At 43.5% G+C, this 21,183-nt stretch overlaps 4 protein-coding genes across 4 annotated transcripts; 1 reads left to right on the forward strand and 3 right to left on the reverse strand.

Annotated features, from left to right (window-relative positions):
* Nucleotides 1–1,078: 1,078 nt before the first annotated feature.
* On the reverse strand, nucleotides 1,079–1,639 carry BCR41DRAFT_296102 (hypothetical protein; the record flags this gene model as incomplete). Its single annotated transcript, XM_022020428.1, has 1 exon — nucleotides 1,079–1,639. A coding segment is annotated over one exon (561 nt), but the record flags the coding sequence as incomplete, so codon positions are not given.
* A 581-nt stretch (nucleotides 1,640–2,220) lies between these two features.
* On the forward strand, nucleotides 2,221–7,336 carry BCR41DRAFT_387181 (hypothetical protein). The gene is made up of 7 exons (XM_022027869.1): nucleotides 2,221–3,272; nucleotides 3,393–4,199; nucleotides 4,323–4,435; nucleotides 4,527–4,698; nucleotides 4,803–6,270; nucleotides 6,375–6,567; nucleotides 6,658–7,336. Exons 1-7 carry the CDS (start codon nucleotides 2,310–2,312, stop codon nucleotides 6,860–6,862), a joined length of 3,921 nt encoding a protein of 1,306 aa, XP_021880424.1. The 5' UTR covers nucleotides 2,221–2,309; the 3' UTR covers nucleotides 6,863–7,336.
* Nucleotides 7,337–7,361: 25 nt separating this feature from the next.
* On the reverse strand, nucleotides 7,362–8,946 carry BCR41DRAFT_422862 (hypothetical protein; the record flags this gene model as incomplete). The annotated part of the gene is made up of 4 exons (XM_022030214.1): nucleotides 8,357–8,946; nucleotides 8,152–8,276; nucleotides 7,684–7,896; nucleotides 7,362–7,598 (listed from the first exon to the last, which is right to left on the reverse strand). The coding sequence occupies exons 1-4, from the start codon at nucleotides 8,622–8,624 to the stop codon at nucleotides 7,362–7,364; spliced, it is 843 nt and encodes a 280-aa protein (XP_021880425.1). The 5' UTR covers nucleotides 8,625–8,946.
* A 903-nt stretch (nucleotides 8,947–9,849) lies between these two features.
* On the reverse strand, nucleotides 9,850–10,941 carry BCR41DRAFT_93207 (hypothetical protein). Its single transcript, XM_022031087.1, has 2 exons — nucleotides 10,294–10,941; nucleotides 9,850–10,064 (listed from the first exon to the last, which is right to left on the reverse strand). Exons 1-2 carry the CDS (start codon nucleotides 10,757–10,759, stop codon nucleotides 9,970–9,972), a joined length of 561 nt encoding a protein of 186 aa, XP_021880426.1. The 5' UTR covers nucleotides 10,760–10,941; the 3' UTR covers nucleotides 9,850–9,969.
* Between the last annotated feature and the right edge of the window lie 10,242 nt (nucleotides 10,942–21,183).

Below are 21,183 nucleotides of genomic sequence, written 5' to 3' on the forward strand. Positions count from 1 at the left end.
AAAAGATTAAACGAAATAGATACTTTCTTGTGGATAAGAGCATACATCTTGTATTAATGGACGTAGCACCTTGTACACGCTCTATCTATGTTACTCGTACACAGACTTGTAGCTCTGCTCTGGATATGATAAAAACTTCAATAAATACTCCATCGGTGTGGTATGTAAAAAAATTTCTCGCCCCGCATTATAGACAACAAAGAAGCGCCTAAATTGTTTGTTCAATGTTTTCATGTTCACACACATACATCTTTTACTGTTAACGTGTTTGTTTTGTCTAGAATACCCACATCCAAAAAAAAAAAAAAAAAAAAAAAACACATTCCCATGATCGGTACCAAGTTTGATAACAGCATACCATGCATGAAAGATAGAGCCTTGACACCATGGCTATTGTTATATTCACCTCATGCAGACTCCCCATAATCAACTTGTGATCACAACTGCTACTTGGACGCATGGACTCTATTGACATGTTGACATGAGTTTTTCGATCGTGCTCTGTCTCTGTTGCCAAGAACTTGAAAAGATATATAGACCCATTCTTCCCCGCTGAACTCCCCTCATTACCGCTCACATTCTCTCAACACTATCTACAACCACAACACTCAAATCATACACAGACATTTCACCACTCACTCCAACAGCCCCCACAAATCCTATTAGCAGTGCTTACCAAACTAGGTCTATCAAGGAAGATAAGGAAGCAACGGATGTGGGAAACCAAGCCTCACCGAATTGTATAGGAAAAGATCGAATTAGTCAAGCTACATAATGCGGTAGAATGGATCAACCTAGATTGCCCTCGTTTCAAGTTGATACTACGGCGATGATAGCAGCCATCACCACTACATACATCAGTCAATAAGTACTGGATAAAAATCATGCTCTCAACATCATTAAATAATGCCATGAAGGCCCCCAAGCGGTCACTGGGATTATGAGTAAGTCTTCATATATATATATATTTGTGTAAAAAAGGAGCCAGGGTAGCTCCATGAAAGGATACATGTAGCCACAGTTTTGTCAACCTATTTTAATATGTAGGATAAGCTAATCAATTCAACATTTGTGGGCCATAAAGAACATCACTTCTGATGACATACTTTTCTCCCTGTGTAACTTTACTTCCCTCATGAACTAAATCATGCTGAAAGACCAAGGCCTGTCCAACTTTTGGGGACACAGCCACACAGTTGCGCAGAGTCATCTCCTCGTCAGTTTTGGCCCACGCCATCCGTTCCTCTAAAAACGTAGTTGCACCTCCTTCACAGCCTTCATTCAAATAAAACTGAACCGTGACCTTGGTGACATGACCAGACCCATCGGTTCGCCTATATTCGCCATCCATATGAGGCTGGAACTGATCACCAGGTCTGTATTTCAGGAACCGGAGTCGCTCATTCATCCCAATGACGGGTCGTTTCTGATAGATGGTGGGGACATGTTGCTGAATTCGTCTCCATAGCTCTGCAGCGACAGCATGGTCATCAATGATACATCGTTGACCATCGCGATATCCTGGGATATGAACTCCAGAGCCTTCGCTGCCAGTGTTGACGAGCGCAATATCGTATCCCACCGCTTCGGATCGAGCAATTAGAGATTGACATTCTTGAGGCGTCAAGATGTTTTGGAGTGTGAAGGCCACAATAGATTGGTCCTGACGATGTCGACCCAAAAGAGGTTTTAGATCCAGATGTGATGGTTCTCCTGGCGATTTGACCAAGGCTGCAGTGACCTTTGGGTTAAGGACGCCCTGGAGTGAGGAAGTTGTTGATATTGACTCTGATGCCATGGAGCAGTAGCTGTATCGACTGAGTTTTGATGCGGGATATCTTGAGGACTATTTGGTAGCAAAAGATTCCAGAGAGAACGGAAAGGAAGAAAAAGATTTAATAACCAAACAGTTCAAAGTTTTTATACTAAAAATGTTCAACCGTGGGCAATGCACCGATGTCAACGTTTTACAATGCCGCAGTCAATAACTCTGGACAGGAGGCGCAGGCCATATCGTGGCGGGAAAATGTTCGGTCATGTGGTTCACAGTAACTATGTCAGAACTCAGTAATTCATATTCCGTTGTTTGAGAGTTGTAAATATAATCAAGAGGCAAAACTATGAATGGCGATTGATGGCATGCACTTCTACCGAAGCAATCAGTAGCCAATCAAAAGAAAGTCCAAAATAAACATTATACTCACGCTCCACTCGCTCATTCTTTTATTGTTGCAGTTATAATCCTTTACCATTCATTCTTAAGATTATTGCCTTCATTCATTCAATTCATTCACTCGTTCTACCATATCATGGCATCATTCTCTTGGGACCAGATTCGCAATGAGGTGCGCTCTTTTCGGGCATTAGTTCAACCCACAGTTGTTACCATCTGCGACGTCGTTTTTGATCCCACTCGAGACCGCATCTACTTCCTCGCCAGCGACCTCTCGCGCTCATTCAAATCTCCCATGCTCTTCCGTGTTGACCTTCCGCCATCTTATTCAACCTTGTCTTCATATTCCCCCGAAGTGGGCAAGACTGAAGACGACATGGAATCACATATTGATACAGATACAGATACATATATATATACAGATACAGAGACAGAGACAGATACCGCAGCAGATTCAGATACCGACATTAACACAAATAATAGCACTATTCAGGTCTCAATCTTAACAGGTCCAGAAGCTGCACAGCATTCACACTCATCCTATCGCCACATAAGCCAATCCCATGATTGTCGTTGCCATGATCATCAGCAGTGTCAATGTCAGTCTCAGCCCCAGTCTCAGTCTCGGCCCAGGCACACTCGATACCGACGCAGACGACGACATGGACACAATGATCATGACATGGATCTTATACCCTTCAATCCAGACTCATATCAAGGCTTTGCCTCCCTAGCACCACCGATCCACATCTTTATTAGTCCTAGGACAGAGCCCATCCAAGCAGCAATCGGGTCCTCCTCCACCTCTACTTCATGTGCTAGTTCTGTTGGCGCTAATGGTTCAGCTAACCAGAGATACCCCCACAATGCCTATACACCTGATGTTTCACTCGAAGCTTCTACAGCCACGGACCAGATCCTTGCAGCTGCACCTGTGTTGGACTGGACCCCTGTCTTGACTGAGGAATGGCTTAAATATGCCAGTACATGTTGGGGACATTCTCCATGCGATCGATTATCTTCCTTTCAATTTGAGCCTCAAGTAAATCGTCTCATGTTTTCATTCGGTACAGTCATATACACTGGCGATGTCCAAGAGGTATTTATGGATCCTTTGGCGCACTGTCCTTTATATAATCATTCCTAAACTGAATGGCACCATTTCCTGCTACTAACTATGGTTACTTCCTTTTTTTTTTTATGGCACACTCTACACTAGGATGGTAAAGTCAACCCGCAGCCTGCTCAATCAGATCCACATCCCTCAACAGACAGCCCGAGTCTCAACCGAACATATTCCAACATGGTTCACAATGCTCTAACAGCAGGACTCAACCTTGTCTCTGTCTCTGGGCCTTTGACATCGCCACGGGCATCACTTTCAGGATATGGGTCTACACCTACATCTACATCTACATCAGCGTCTGCATCTCCATCTCATCTGGATAAGAGTGGTGCTGGATCAACAGGAACCAGAGCAGATCCGAGGCTCGGCGGATCAGCCATGGATCTAATCGCATTTACGCGTGATCAGGATATTTGGGTCTCTACGATGACAGGAGTCGAGACACAGCTGACGTTTTGCTCTCGTAACACAAAGAAATCCGACATCAGTTGCGGCATTGCCGAGTTTGTGATGCAAGAGGAATTCCATCGCTCCACAAACTATTATTGGGCTCCGCCTCCACCGCAGTCAAAATCACGTCGGAGGCCGCAGACACAAATACATATGCAGACAAACACACAGGCGGATATGCAACCATGTATGCATATGCATTCAGATCACCCATCATCTATATCGCAGGATATAGACGCTCTTCCTGTGTCAATAGCCAACAACGCGTCTTGTAGAACAACTGAGAAAATCTTGTATCTGCAAGTGTCCGAAGCCATGGTGGATTTGGTTGTGATTCCAAGGCAAGGAATGCATCCATCCTGTGAGGAATATAGATACCCGCATGCGGGCACTCCAAATGCGGTCTCGGATCTCCAGATTGTAGAATTTGTCCCGAAACGGTTTGAGAAGGTAACCGTGCTGGACGGCTTGCGAAATAGCCTGATGACGGCTTTATAGGGCTCCTTATCCTTCTTGGCCATACTAATTAATAGTCTATATTTTTGTTGCTTCGCATGCTACATTAACCTGTAGGACGAAGTACCAGAGCCCCTTCATAAACGTCTATGGGGTAGGGCATCACTGTACAAACTATTCCCTTGGCTCGAGTACATTGTACGCTTTGGATGGATGCCAGATGGAGGAAGGTATAGTGGGACAAAGGCAAAAAAAAAAAAAAAACTGGAAAAAAGTGTAGATATTGATATAGCACTGCTATTTGTTTCTACTTTTGATCAGTGTATGGGTACAAATCTTAGATCGCCGACAGCAGGTTACAGCAATTATTGTGATTCCATTAGAATGCTTTATGTCTGTGGCGGAAAAGTCGGATTCATCAGAAGAAATCGAAGACAAACTTGCCAGTCGTATCCGCGTTATACACGAAGAGCAAAGCAAATACTGGATCAATGTAAGTTATAGAAAGCCTTTCCGTGCACAAAATATAAATAAAAGTTAGATTTTTATATTGGCTTCTGCCCTTTGGTATTATCGACTAATAATATCAATTAATAGGTGACAGACATCATACATATTCTTCCATCAGAGCATCATATTACCGACAATCACTCTATGGGAGCCCAAAGTGAGGAAGGCGCTTTAATTCAATTTATCATCCCATCGGAACGTACGGGATATCGTCACTTGTATCTAGTAACCCACTCCTTCAAATTTGGATCCACGGTCAGACCTATTACTGCAGGGCAGTTCCAAGTTGTAGATAAGCAGATCACTGTGGACCCATCTCGCCAGCTCGTTTACTTTACTGCTAAACGTGATTCTGTCTTGGAAACTCATCTCTATGTGGCAAGCTACGCCCGCAGCGCTCGACCTGAGAATATGAAGCGATTAACAGAACTTGGATACAGCCATCAGGCCATTGTAGATGTGGAGAAAGATCGGTTCTTGACCATGTATTCAAGCATGGATCAAAGCCCGGCATGTGCAGTGATACATCTACGGTGGAATGATTGTCGTCTTACAGAACCGGCTTCACCTTCGACCTCAATTGGAAAAAATTATGGAAACAACCATACAGAAAAGATATGCTGGTGCGATTGTGGATGTCACTTCCCAAAAATTTCATCTCATGCATATCTTATTAAGCAAGGGATTATTAATCAAAATGCTGAAAGGATCCGACGCGCCCCTGTTGTGGCTTCTTCATGTCGCCAACAGCAAGGCCACACGCGGTCTTTTTCAGAGTCATTTGTAAAACCATTTACCTCATCGCCTTCTCCACGAATGGATTCTGCGTTGGATGGATTCAAAGCAGGACCCATGAGCTCGGTTTCAGGATTCCTAGCTAATCATTCACTGTCAAGCAGTCTGCCAAAAATGTTTACTCAACATCACCATCAGCGTCGCAATCATTGTGACTCAAGTATGGTTGTAAGCTCTACTGATGATAGCCATAATACCGAAGGATCCAGTTCAACAGGGACGCGCTTACCCAATTTTAAGTTTATATCAGCGATTCGGTCCTCCCCTTCTTTTTCTAAAGCGCCGTCGCTCTCTCCTTTTTCCTCCTCTCGGTCTTCTCCATCTTCATCTGCTGACTCATCATCTGGTAGTAGTCTTATTAATGCGACTCATCACCCTGTGGGGGAATTTTTCTCATTCATGAGTTCTGATAATATAAAACTACATGGCTGCCTGTACAGGCCTGCGAACTATATCGAAGGTCAGAGATATCCGACGTTGGTTTGTATCTACGGCGGGCCAAGGTCACAGATGGTGTTGAACGAATACAAACTTCCTAGATTCTTACGTGTGTTTTTAGCGGCTAGTCTAGGCCATGCAGTAGTAATGATCGATGGGCGAGGTAGTAATGATCGTGGACTGGAGTTTGAAGGGAGATTACGTCATCAAATGGGTTTGGTCGAGATTCGAGATCAGGTTGAGGGCCTGGAGTTTCTGGCGAGACCTGAAAATGGGGGTATAGTCGATATGAACCGCGTTGCCATTTCTGGGTGGAGCTACGGTAAGTACTGCAACAAATACAGCCAAAAGCGCGTATCTTTTATTGGATAGAGTAGATTAATTGGTTTCTTAATTCCTTCATCTCGTGTTTGTAACAAAAAAAAGGCGGCTATCTGTCTCTGATGGCTCTGGTGCAATATCCCCACATCTTTAAGCTGTCTATTGCAGGGGCACCTGTCACACAATGGGAACTCTACAACTCGGCTTATACGGAACGCTACATGGGGCTTGTTCATGAAAACAAGGATGGCTATGCTAAAAGCAATATACTCAACTGGGTCGACAAGTTCCCAGACAGGTAAAGAATGATCGAAACACGCTTTTTTGTTAATATTGTTTGCTGATATTAATATTGGCATGCCTTTCTATTTTTTCTGGACCTTTGTAGTGAAAATCGTCTATTAATTGCGCACGGACTAATTGATGAGAATGTCCACGTCAAGAACACAGAGACCTTGGTGGAGGCTCTCGTGCGAAATAATAAGCCACACCAGACCCAGTTCTACCCAACTGAGCGTCATGGTCTTCGAGATTCTCGCACTAACGAGCAATTCGAGACATTATTGCTTTACTGGCTTAAAAATTACCTATGAAGTGTAAAAAAAAAAAAATGGCTCTTGTGTTTTGTATCTAAAATCTATTTACTCAAATCCATTAATGGCAACATGCTCTGTAGTGAAGTCCTTCAGGCTGTATTCAAAAAGGATTGTGCTCTCAAAATCCAGTAAATATAATAGAACACATCTTTAGAAAGCTCCCAGTATTTTAGAGGGATTTGGCATCTCTCATGACGAGGTCAAACAACTTTAGAGGAGAATCTAGGCTAGAGTATGTTGTATGGATCTGTCTAAATTCTATGGCTCTCGCCATGTTTACTCGCTTAAACTCACTTTTAAGGATCAGTTATTTGATGGACAATATTTGTGTAGGGGGTTTGCCTATTGTCAGGAGCTTTTGAACGTCCGTACACCATTACAGTATATATTTTTGAACAAAAAAAGGCAAATTGGAGTTTTACATGAAACAACTATCAAGATGCATTAAATTTCTGATAAAATAAATGAAACAAATTTTTGAAGGCGTTCCTAACGCCTATGAACTTGTTGACTTGAACTTGTTGGGCCTCGTTTGTGTAGTTATATGGGACAGGCACACACGCGCATTGTTCTCGGATCCGACCATGTCACGATCACAATATATCTGACAGCTTCGACAATACTTGGACCTGTTGACATGAATTTCTAGGAATGCGTTGCGGTTGGGGCGGGGACATTTAGCACCAGTGTAATACTCATGAACGCCAACAACTTCGTATCCAAGGGGCCTCGCCTGTTTGAGGAAAAAGTAAATAAATGAATATAAATAGGATAGAGAATAGAGTGACCAAAGTCTCTTTTTTTTTTCTGATACTTACTCTCGTTATGAATCGCTTTTCGAACTCGGAACGCTTCGAGGATAATGCAGTTTGTGTGTTGAAAGAACCAAGATCGATTACGAAAACTGCAGGGTTGGAGGAATCCATCTTCCTCCCGTTGTTCCCTCCAGCAAGTTGAGGGATTGAATCAATCCCATAGTCGTATGCAGTTTTCTGAGCTTTTCTCAAGTCCCAAGTCTTTCGGAGATGCCACTAGCGGAGATAAAAAGATCGGAGTCTTTTCCCCTCTCCATCCCTGTACAGGTACTCCAAGTACGAATTGATCCCTGAAAGCGTCATGGGCGGCAGCACTGACTCGATCAGATCGATACCGAATTGGGCCTTTCACTCTTCAAGCAAGTGACGGTACTTGATATAAGGCCCGTACAAGAACGATCGACGGATGGTGGTGAAGCGAGGGACTTGGGGCTCCCCTGGACTCAGCGCTGCTGCAACCATTGTCTTTACCTCTCCAGGATCCATCCCAACGACAAGCGGTGTCGGACCGGAACTTGAGGAGACATTCTTCAGCATCTTGGAGCCTCGTTTCCAGTTGATGCTAGAGACACGCGCTCTTTCCGTATCCGAAGTGTCTGATCCATCGTCCGAAGAGAGGGTCCAGAGCCAGGAGCCCTTGGAAGCACGGGAGTACGTGGTGCTCCACCTCGCGCACGTTTCACAGTCGCAGGCGGGGCGGCGCTGAGCTTTCGCTTAGCACAAGTACGTAAGTGGGCCCTTGATGATGAGCTTTCAGCTTCCTGCTCCTCAAGTTGCAAAAGAGCGCTTTCCATGTCATCGTCATTTTCATCATCGGGGGGCCTGGATGAAGACGCTCGAGGCTTCGGGCGTTCCTTAGTGGTGTCATATGCTAACAGGTTGAGCACGAGTTCATTGGTGCAGATGGTCCCCTTCAACTTGAACCGATCCGATAATGTATCCATAGTCCCACCTTGCCATGATATCCGTTTATGCGCTGACGGGTTCGAACAGGGCAGAGCAAGCTACTGATCGACAATCCCTTACGCCTCAGAACCAGCTGGGCAGCCTCATCAATGCTCGCATCATTTGCGAATTCTAATGCGTGGGGGCCTTACGACGCGTGTCCTCGTGACCGTGGAAGATGTGGAACAAATCCTCCTCAGATAGATAGACGTATGTAGGCTTGTGTTTACTTTTTGGGAAGTCTGCAACATTCTGTTTGACTATTTTTCTCAAAGAATTAGCCAATCGGGTTTCTGTTTCCTGGCCGCTGCCCAGTCTCGGAGAACTGCTTGAGTTACATCCAAATGAAAAAAAAAAAAAAAAAAAAAAAACCTAATTGTTGTTTCGCGATGCAGGAGTGCCGCCTCATGTTTAGGCTTGGACATAAAAGTGCGACCCACCACTGATCCCATGAAATGCACTCGCATAGCATGCTTAACGGAGATCATTGTCAATATCAGTACAGTAGTGCGGACATGAGCCGACGTATGCCCTGGCCGCTCGGCGAACCCGAGGAAATTTGTTTTAGCCTTGTAATGTACGAAGGCTCGCAGGGTATGGGGCTTTTGAGGAGGCGGCCGATGACCAGGAACGGGATTTGAACGCGTTACTATGGTTGTCTGTGAAGCACGCAAAGCTCTTTCATATCCAGACATCCTCCCAAGTCGCCCTTTTTGGATTAGCGTACTCAATGAGAAGTAAAGTCCTCGCTCTCGAGGATGTCTTCAAGGTCCGTGATATCTTGCTGAGAGAGGATGTGTTGCACCTGAGCCGGCGACAGGGTATTGAGGAGGATTGTCGGTGAGCCGTACCCGTGGTTGGATTGCTGCTCGAGAGCCCTTGAGATATGGAAGATATCTTGCTGTGAGAGTCCTGGTTGCGTCCGAGCCACCAAAGGCGTATTGGAAGGGATCACCGGTGGAGTAAATGTGCAGCTGTATTTCCGCCCGAGGATCCTGGCGATATCGAGGGCAATAACCTCATAACTTATGATCCTTGCCGAATGAAGATAGAACACATGAGACTGCAGGGCATTAGACAGCTTCCTCGCTGCAGGGTTGGACATGTTTCTACACCGCAACGTGTTTGCCTTGATACTTCTTACAGCCAAGGCCTTGGTGAAGTATCTCTTACGCAAGCTATGGTCCCTTTTTGTGGTAGCAATAAGGCCTCTCCTCTCTTCTGGTTCTGATGTACTACTTCTCCTTGGTAGTATCTTCTTCTTGTAGAGCCGACGCTATGTAGCCTTCCTAGACGGATCTCGCGGTGACGCTGGACGAGAACTGTGTATGTCAGCATTCAGGGTCATTGTTTGGGGATGCAGCTTTGCTTCTTTACTCTTGAAGTGTGGCCGGAACTGATTGGGGCTTGATCCTTCGCGGATATATGCTGTGAGCGGCCTATCAGTCATTCAACATAAAATAAAAACAAGATAAATAATTAGTTGTTTGTCAGCTGCAAATTATGTCAACCACTGATTAGTTGTGTGCTAGTATTGATAGCAGCAGCAAGAAGGAGGTACGGTGAACCAACTTTTGAACTACAATCTCAGTGACATGAAGAGCTTTCAGTTGATTGAAAGTGGTGAGCCCGGACATGAACATCTGGTTGGTAGGGGATGGGTCTTACATAGATGAGGTGTGATATCTAAAAAGACATTACCAGCTAGAGCAAAGTACTCAGAAGCGATAGCCGTGATTGGCCTTTGGTTCATCGTGGTGATATAGGAGGCTAGTAACGCACGAGCCGATTGAGCTTGAGGCAATTTTCGGATGATGTTTAGATTCCTCGATAGGCCATACTGTGGGATATTATTTGTATAGTCGTTTTTAGACACCACTCCAAAATCCTCAAGGTGATCAGGGGACGGTAGCCGAAGAGCTTGCATTACATCGATCTTCCTCAACAGAACAAACCCTTCTTGCCCTGTTAACCTCCTAACTACGTAGGAGATACTTGGATAGATTAGGAAATCACTATCTGACGACACAGCAAACCTTTCAAGCACATTCAAGCCTCTATTAACCCGGGATTGGCCACGACATAAAGCAGCAATGTATGCATCAGATTTTCCTTGACAGCATACAGTGAACATGGTCACGAGACCATCTGCCAATCTGTTTATTGTCTCAGTGGTGACGACGAAGGCTCCTCAGGCAAGTTTCAATTCGGTGGATAATAGGTTTGGAAGTCCATCTTCCCTGGGCTGACCGACCGCGCATCATAGCGAGGTTTTCCTGCAGCCTGTATTTGGCTATTTTGGCGCTCATTATATGCTTTTAGCTTTTCTTCCGTGCGCGCCCGTCGAGATGTAACGTAGAACAACGTGGGTCAAACGACGATGATATGATGTGCGCCAGCCTTATACCCGCTTGATATGGATTGAGGCTGGAGGTTGAGGCTAAGCTGGCCAAAATAAACTGGTAATAAGTGCCGAAGATATCGATGTCAAAATGCACATCAGATTGTGTTAAAGGCTTGAAGCCTGCGTTTCTTCAAATACTGGTAGAGGCCGTGCACACCCATGGTATGGATTATAGAAGGGGGGTGATTTGGGATGGGGTTTTTGGATAGGCTTGTAAAGTGTTGGAAGGAAAGATGGATTGGAGAGTAAGGATAAAATGTGGGTCTGCACATCAAACCCGTAGGGTATTTATATGATTTTTTTTATTTCTTTTCTTTTCTTTTCTTTTCTTTTCTTTTTTTTTTTTTGTCGTTTGGAAGATGGGCAAATTTACCCTTTTTACGGACGAAGGGATAGAGTATTTTTGTGCCTTGAGTGTTGACAAACATGGCATTAAGAATGCAATGTTTTAACCTGATTGAGATAAACATACTGTGTAATACGAACTAAAGTTCAATAGGACAAAAAGTGGGACCTTTATTTTCAGGACAGACGACATTTTATACATATACTAATATGATATCGTCTTCTAAGTCATCGTATATACGCTCTGTGTGTCTATATGATGCAAAGAAACTAAAATTTGATATAATTAATAGTTTTCTAAATTGTTCATGCGCCCAATCCGTCTGTGCGTTCCAAAGAAGCAAAAAAAAAAAAAAAAAAAAAAAAAAAAAGGAGACACGAGCCGGTGCCAAGATTTTAGTATTACACTTCTTTAGGCTAAATCACTTTGTTTATCCCTTGAACCGTAAAACGGGAAATATTTGCCCATTTAGCTTTCAATTCATGGCAGATCAGACCCAGTTCCCTGTGCTTTCTACTGGGATATATTTTCCGTCTTTGCATGCCAAGGAATAAAGAAAGCAGTAAAAATCAATCGGCAAAAAATTAGCACATATCAAGCTATATAATCACAATGCACTCTGTCTACCATTCACTTGCCTCGACTTCTTTGCGCATATGGCAACCTTTACCGTGCATTCATTTCTTGTTGATAGTCATGGCGAAGGCTGGAGTTGGCAAATGTAGATTGGAGAAGAGCTGTAAACAATACTCAAAATAATAAAAAAAAACCCTATTTGTTTTTCTGTTGAAAATCTGATGAGTGTGTTTATTTCAAAAAACGTGACCCTTTTGTTTCGAGTTGGATTGCCGAAGTATAAAAAAAGCGGCTCCACATTGAAATCAAATTTGTGGTAAATTCATCAGCGTTTTGTTTCGTTCTCTTTCATGCACCCACGAATACATCCTGCCTCTCTCTCTTCCTACATAAAGAAACAAAAGAAATTTATTTGCCAAGATTTCAAGTACGTCCTGTACTGTATCAATGTCTTTGAGTGACTCTTGTTGGCCAGGAGAGATTTAAGGACATTGTTGGCGCAGATTTTTCTCCGTTCTGCTCTTTCCTCAGACGAATAAGATGACTGAGGGTAGCTGGAAGAGCTAGTTGTTGCTGCACCGATCATCGTGCCTTGGGAATAGACCCGTTTGCGAGGGTTGTATTCCTCGGTGACATCATGGACGTCTACAGAACAGGCCTTTTTTTTGCCCTCGCGGATCTCTTTCCCTTTTTCTCTTTCATCTCTGGCTTTCTTAGCCTTTCATGCATAACCACTTCTTCCTTCTTTCCCTTGCTTCACGCTAAATTCAAAGAAAGCACCACTTGCTGATGAAGAGGCAGCATTGCCAGAAGATGATGAAGCGATAGCATTTCTGCGGGGTATGTTGATAGATTGCTTTGTATTATTGAGGGGATTGCGTAGATATTTGTGAGTACGAGCAAGTGTTGCAAGTAGTGGTTATCGTAATAAATGGTGATGCATGATGTATAATAAAAAAATAAAAGAGAGAAATATAAGTGAGCATGGTTTTATACTTTTAATGGATATTATCAAGCCAAAGATCAAGAATATACTTTCCTCATATTTCAATTATTCAATCGTTATCTTAATGGTCTTGGTTGCTTAATTCCCTCAAGCGTCAAGCGCACTTTTTTTTTTTATTTTTATTTTTTATTGTTTTTCCTTTGAATAAGGAATGAGGAATGAAGGTATGAAGAATGGAGCATGAAGCAGGGTGTTGATCTGATCAGATCGCTTTTTAGAGCGCTGCGCGCGTGTAACTGAAGATTTTTTTTTTACTTTTCAGTTAAAAGACATGTGCCTGAATTAGTTTCTTAAGGCTCGACCTATCACGTTCACGACAGTTGCTAATATCAACTGTAGGTCTGCCTAATATGTTCAACTTATCAGGAAAGATGGGCTTCTATGCGATCTTCCCGCTATATAGAACGATTGCGTGTCTCAAAAATATCCAAGAAATAGCCAGTGATTAATACCAAAGATGTTTGGTTTCAAGGCCAAAATTAAGGCTTAAGCTCTCTTACGTTTCGCGACGCTGTGATCGCCTTTGCTGAGCCATTCTATGGCGGAGATTCTTTCCATCAAGTAGACGCTTCTTGAAGTTATCGAGCTCAGTGTTTGGTGGCAACACTTAAGTCGACATTTGATGGCCGGAAGCTAAGGCGTGGCGAGCTGCTTTGAAACAGCCTTCTCCATAGGCTACACTCTCCTCCAACTTCTCGCTAGCCTCCCTAAGGTAACTGCGAAGCATTATATTGTAGCTCTTGTTCCACGCAATGTTTCGAACTAAATCTGGGGTTATTAATCGGACCCGGTATCTTAAGGTTTTTCGAGTAATCATTGTCTGAGATCACACAGAACAATACCAGATGTTCATGGGCTGGCGGGCTTAATGCCTGGATAACGTTGTCCACGTCGTAAGCCCCAAGCTTCCGTTGAGGGCACTGAGGAGGCCACACTGGGGTGTAGACTCATTCATACGCGAAAAAATTGAAGTCTTGGGATATCACAATCTACCATCCTCCACACCATGGCATCTTATGCATGGGTCTGTTTCATATACGCACAGGCGGGCATCGTAGATAGAGGCGAGGCCTGTTGCCTGTTAGCCCCTGTCATGGTCGCTCAGAATGTGGGCTTCTCGAAGGCTTTCTTTTTGGATGTGCCCCGTGAGTTGAAGCTTAGTTCAAACCCCGTTCCGTGGATTTTTCTCGAAGATGTTCATAGCGTTCTCCAAAGCGCCCATATTTCTACCTTCTGACTTGTCGTTCTGTCCTTGCGTGTCCTTTTTCAGTACAAGGACCGCCATCAATATTTATGGTTAGATAGTCTGTTTTGAAAAGGTCCCTCAGCTTGAGAGCCAGAGGTTTGCCTACATCAATAACGGATTTGTGTTCATCTTTGCATGGACTATTCTACTGTGAATGTCGTAATTGAATGTATAGCCCGTTTCATTTGGTCACGATACCTTATATTTTTTAAATTGATTGAATAGACTCAAGCGAAAATTGAATTGTATTGAATAGCAACTCTAAATCCGATGTCGTTCGCTACTTGCAAGCTTGGCTCGCTGTCCTCTATTTGCACGCCGAGCGACGGAAGAGGTCAGTGGCTTTGACGTTGAATAACTGTTATGCGTCACTATGTTTTGCTTCCTTACCTTCACTCTAGCTCTCACGCAACACAATCAAACATGATGATCGTCAAATTCACAGAGTTCCATCAAGTAAGTAATAGACTATCTTTTTTTTATCATTTACCTGCGCTTCCTAATTATTTGTGAGTAATCTCTGGTTTCTTACGATGAATAGACGCGGAATCTTTCGATCCAATGAGAACATCGCAGCTTCCTTCTCCCTTTTCTTTTTTTTTGACCTTGGAGGTCGTTACAAGGAGACGCCAGATGTTCTGCTGATTCGAACTGGCCACTACCCATAGTGGGGAAACTTTTTGAGCAGGTCTTTGACCTTGTGCAAAAGTTTCAGCCCTCCGGTTTTAAAAAGATTCTGTCAAGCATCTGAGTCTTTTCTTTTTTTTATATTTTCTTTTTCTTTTTCTATGGCTGCTGAGGGATATACGAAGGGACGCCGGATGCTCTGCTGATTCGAACTGGCCACTACCCATAGTGGGGAAACTTTTTGAGCAGGTCTTTGACCTTGTGCAAAAGTTTCAGCCCTCCGGTTTTAAAAAGATTCTGTCAAGCATCTGAGTCTTTTCTTTTTTTTATATTTTCTTTTTCTTTTTCTATGGCTGCTGAGGGATATACGAAGAGACGCCAGACATCTCACTGATTCGTTAACTGCCCACTATTTATAGTGATGGAAACTCTTGGTCTTTGACCCTGGTTTCAGCAACCCAGTCGTATCGAATCTCAAGGGTTCTGGCTCTATTTCTTTTTTTTTTCTATTTTTTTTTTCCCCCTCCAAGACATGGTTCCGCCTTGGTTCTTGCTATCTCCTGCCAGCTCGCCAGGTCTGACCACAAGTTGCCGTCTGTTCTCCGTCGCGGAAAATGGATAATATGATTATTTTTTTGCATGGTATTACAAACGCAAGGCCTTTATTCAAACCTACAACATGCAACTCGACATCGAGACCAATTTTAACCATCATATATACTCTGAAGTAATATTAGGCCAACCAAGATTTTACCCATTCGCACACTCGGATTCTTAGCAGCTGTCGGGCCGCGGTTTTTGTCGAGGCGTGGATGAGGATATCGTGGGCAAGACTCTCAACAATGTTTATATTTCGTTGGAATAACAAAAAGCATCAAGCATTAAAGTCGAATAACAAAAAGCACCAATCATTATACTCGAATTGCGCAACAAGAATTATCAGGCAATAAAGCTGCATATTTTCGATAAACCCTTAATATTTATTTATATATATCATGTATTATGCAAAACTTGACTGCAATTATGCCAGCTAATGGCACACATGTCTGCGTGATCATGGTAAGAAAGGCTATATCTTCTGTATGCCATCGATAGCGTTTTCTTCACAAAGCTGCTGAAGTATTCAATTTCTTGCTGTTGTAGATCTCGATCATTAGACTAGGTCATACACTGAAGGCCTAACATTAGTGACGGCTATGGCGGGGTTCAATAAAGGGCTCCCTCTTGACAACAAATAATAAACAACTTTTTATCTTCCTTCACATTCCAGCAAAATTTTTACAATGTCTTCAGCACAATTTTCTTTAATCCCCAAAGAACTTAGTGCGGAACAGGCAAGCCGGAGAAGCGAGTCTTTTATTTATGAAGAGTCCAACCAATCCATGTTTTCTCAAGAACATGAGAATGATAATCCCTTCCTCATCAGCATGGATGAAGGTGGTCTTCATGCACCGCCACGACTTAGTAAGACAACCGTAGCGGAGGAGGAATACCGCCTAATCGCACATATCTACGCAAAGCTCAGCAATGCGCCGCCAGAGTTTCAAAAATGGATGAGACAATCGTTTGGCATGAAAGAGTGTGTGCAGATGGCTAAGCTTACCGGGGTAAATGCACATTCCTGTCTAGCAGCTATCAACTACTCAAGGACAGGGGTATTGAAGTTGCCCAACAAGGGTGTGGGACGTGGCCGTAAAGCACAAGCAAAAGATAAAGTGCTCCAGGGACATATCACGGATATCATCAGGAGAACTAATCTGGGAGGTATCCCGAATACACTTGGACGAGTGGTGAATGAGCTCAGAAATGAGCATGGTATCAGGACGTCAAGGTCAACAGTTCATCGATACCTACATGCAAGTAACTTTTACTGGGGAAAGGGGGTTCGAAGGAACTTTATGCACGATGCACCTCACATTGTGCAATACCGACTGAAATACCTCACAGAGCGTTTCAAGAACCTGGTGGAGCTTGACGATGGTTTAATCCCTATGATGCCAGAGGTATTTCTTGATGAGTCCTATTGTCACCTGGACCATTCCTCAAAAAATCGATGGGTAGAACGGGACGGAGGCATTGTGTGTGAATCATCTCGGCAACCACTTCTCGTCATGTTCGCTGCATTTGTCATCTATTACGACCGTGACGAACAGAAGGTGGTGGGGAAGTTTGTTGAGAACAGTGTTCACATCTGGGCGGCGAACAGCAAGGCATCTCTTCAGGGAAACGCCGATCATATGCAGCCCAATAGTCAGATTCTTGCAAATGATCATGACTATCATGGTCATTTTAACCACGAGGTGTTCGAAGAGCTGTTTACGACGGTTTGCCAAAGTCTGGTAAAGATGAATCTCGGTCCTTGTAAAATACACATGGATGGTGCCAGGTACCATTTCCATTGCCCTGATAGGAAGCCAACGGCCGCCAATAAGAAATCGGAGATAATGGAATGGCTTATATCTCATCAATTTGGAATTCCACCCGGTTCTAACGGTGATCGAACGCCAAGCAAGTCAGAACTACTTGCTTATATAAGGACCCTTGATTACCAGCCACGGTACACGGTCTGGGACATCGCATTAGAGAATGGGGGCCACTGGATTATTAGGACACCTCCTTATCATTGCGAACTCCAGCCCATTGAATTAATCTGGGGCGTTATAAAAAACAGCGTAGCTTACATGATATCCGGATCGATGGCTGCCGATCAACTTATCCAGATGCTGAAGGAACTCTTCCGAAATGTTCAAGTTAAAACTTTCGTTTCTGCCTGGAAAAAAACCCTTAGTTTTGCCTACAGATACATGCAGGAAATTCGTGGCCAGACATTCGAGACGGCCGAGGTGCAGGAAGAGTTGGAACAAATTTTTCATTCGATTGATTTTTCCGAGGCCACATTCAACAGGCTTTTTGGGATTGGTGCTGCCAGAGGCCGATACAATGTCTTAATTGAGCCCATGGAAGATGGTGATATTGGTGATGAAGTTGATGAAGTTGAAGAAGACGTTGATCTTATCCCGACATCTCGATCCTTGGCTCCTGATGAATTGGAGGAAGACGATAACTCAATGCCGGCTTCACCTTCAGCCCGTTTTTACCGCCACTAAGTTAATAAAAAGCATGTGCTGGTGGTCCACCTCAGTCTTAAAGCATTGATTTCCTACTCTGTTGATTCCATCCATGTTGCTTATTCATTTAGCACAGTCGTTACAAATGTTCCTGATTTCATCTGGTAAGCTTGGTCCACTTATTCCCAGAGGCGGGGCATTGTCTCATGTTGCACAAAGGAGTTAGGAGTTATATTTTTGTCGCTTTCACAGATAAAAAGAGGTCTCTGAACTTCTTCGCAATACTAATAAACCTCTTCACAAACTCTTCACAAAGCTTCACACAAAACTTCTTCACAAACCTCATAAATACCTCACCAAACAAAAATGGCCACCAGCACAATTTTTCAGAAGCCTCAAAAGGTCAAGGTTGACTTGGATACTATGATATCTCAACTTCCAATTGGCAAATGGCCAAGCCCAAAAGATCTTACCCTTTTCCATTTCGTCGAATGGGCCGTCAAGGAATACGGCGTGGATCGTGAAGCTAGCAGTTTCAGCAAAATTATCAGTGAGATCAGGAGGGCGGCGCGACCAAGAAGAGATGACTCAGTCCTGATCATCATTTACAAGGAGAACTTACGTGCCTTACTAAAAGGCATAAAAAAAACAAACATCAACAATTACCTGAAAGTATGTGTCGAATAATTTAACGTTGAACCAATGTTTACTTCCATTATGATCCAATATTAATAAAAATAATAACAACTAGCCCGACGAGTCTGACAAGACTAACAAGTCTGACGCGGATGAGCCTATCAACCACCTCACTGGGGAAGGCGAGAGGAGTAGTCAGGTCACCGATAGGTTGGTCTTAAACGGAGGTTTCGATGTATCTTCTCCCCTCATGGAGGTACGAGAAGAACTCATTAAACTTGAGGAAGAGCGCCAGGGAACGCTCCTCTCTCCACATGATATTCTGTGAGTGCTTTTTACTACCATTTATTTCATTGCTTGAGAACACACCGAAGGCCGTGACGCTGATACAGTTCTTACTGTGTTTTCTAGCTCCATAAACTTCATTTTCACAAAAGAGTTTATGGAAAAATATTTTTCAAAGGCGGGGCGTCGTAAACTCAAGCGCTTTTTCAAGGTTACAGAGACCAGTGTAGCCTTGAGTGAGCAGGATTTGGATTTTTCCAAATTCTGCGTGGAGAAAGCAAAGGCGTCGAACTCTGCTTCCGAGTATCGCGCCTTTCTTGAAAAGGGTCAGGAAGGAGCAAGTGAAATGCTCAAGAGCATTTTCACCAAACTTGGCGAGGACGAGATGTTTTGGGAGTCGCCTGGCAAAATAAAAAAAAACGAGGCGACGTACAGCGCGCTCTACGTCAGGCCCTACATCTGCGCCATCGCATCGACTTTGGGATACTGGTGAGTAGTAGATCTGTCAGTTCTTTGTTCTTCATTCATTTCTGCAGGATATTCACATGTTATTTCTTCACTCTTGGTATAACACGTCTCCGCTTTCAGCGATAGCAGAATCCCAACGGAGAAATACTATACGGAGCGCTTTAGACCAGATAACCTGGTTATGGTCGACGGCCTGCCTCTACTCGTAGTGGAGGTGAAGCCCCCAGGAACCTCTAAAAAGCTCCTTGATAGAGATTTCAGGAAGTTACTTTCTGAAATGAAGCTGGCACTAGATCTCTTGTTCGCCAAGGGTGTAAAAGACCCAACGGTCCTGGGTCTGCTTGTCCAAGGTATGTTACACTCTTGTATATTTTTACGATCCATGAAACCTAAACGGAGACAGTGGTGCTAATTCACGCTTTAGATGGTCAAATGGAAATCTTCGTGATGACCCTAGATTACGAAGCCGTTTATATCCCCAGATTATTGGGCAAGGTCAAAGTGCCCAAGGGCAGGAAGAGCCTTAGCGTGGTTGCGGAAGCAGTGCCAATTCTGGAGACTACAAAGACAGCTTACTTGAAAGCCAAGGAAGCTGTCGGGGAGCGTGTGAGGGTTACAGACGAGGTGAAACATACATGGGTGAGGCCATCTTTTTACCTCCAGATCAATAGAAAGCGCAAGAGATCAGAATAAATTGCTTCATTTAGGATTGTTTATTGTGTTATTCGACTTTAATGCTTGATGCTTTTTGTTATTCCAACGAAATATAAACATTGTTGAGAGTCTTGCCCACGATATCCTCATCCACGCCTCGACAAAAACCGCGGCCCGACAGCTGCTAAGAATCCGAGTGTGCGAATGGGTAAAATCTTGGTTGGCCTAATATTACTTCAGAGTATATATGATGGTTAAAATTGGTCTCGATGTCGAGTTGCATGTTGTAGGTTTGAATAAAGGCCTTGCGTTTGTAATACCATGCAAAAAAATAATCATATTATCCATTTTCCGCGACGGAGAACAGACGGCAACTTGTGGTCAGACCTGGCGAGCTGGCAGGAGATAGCAAGAACCAAGGCGGAACCATGTCTTGGAGGGGGAAAAAAAAAATAGAAAAAAAAAAGAAATAGAGCCAGAACCCTTGAGATTCGATACGACTGGGTTGCTGAAACCAGGGTCAAAGACCAAGAGTTTCCATCACTATAAATAGTGGGCAGTTAACGAATCAGTGAGATGTCTGGCGTCTCTTCGTATATCCCTCAGCAGCCATAGAAAAAGAAAAAGAAAATATAAAAAAAAGAAAAGACTCAGATGCTTGACAGAATCTTTTTAAAACCGGAGGGCTGAAACTTTTGCACAAGGTCAAAGACCTGCTCAAAAAGTTTCCCCACTATGGGTAGTGGCCAGTTCGAATCAGCAGAGCATCCGGCGTCCCTTCGTATATCCCTCAGCAGCCATAGAAAAAGAAAAAGAAAATATAAAAAAAAGAAAAGACTCAGATGCTTGACAGAATCTTTTTAAAACCGGAGGGCTGAAACTTTTGCACAAGGTCAAAGACCTGCTCAAAAAGTTTCCCCACTATGGGTAGTGGCCAGTTCGAATCAGCAGAACATCTGGCGTCTCCTTGTAACGACCTCCAAGGTCAAAAAAAAAGAAAAGGGAGAAGGAAGCTGCGATGTTCTCATTGGATCGAAAGATTCCGCGTCTATTCATCGTAAGAAACCAGAGATTACTCACAAATAATTAGGAAGCGCAGGTAAATGATAAAAAAAAGATAGTCTATTACTTACTTGATGGAACTCTGTGAATTTGACGATCATCATGTTTGATTGTGTTGCGTGAGAGCTAGAGTGAAGGTAAGGAAGCAAAACATAGTGACGCATAACAGTTATTCAACGT

The sequence above is a fragment of the Lobosporangium transversale genome (assembly GCF_002105155.1).
Source record: "Lobosporangium transversale strain NRRL 3116 chromosome Unknown BCR41scaffold_23, whole genome shotgun sequence".
NCBI lineage: Eukaryota > Fungi > Mortierellomycota > Mortierellomycetes > Mortierellales > Mortierellaceae > Lobosporangium > Lobosporangium transversale.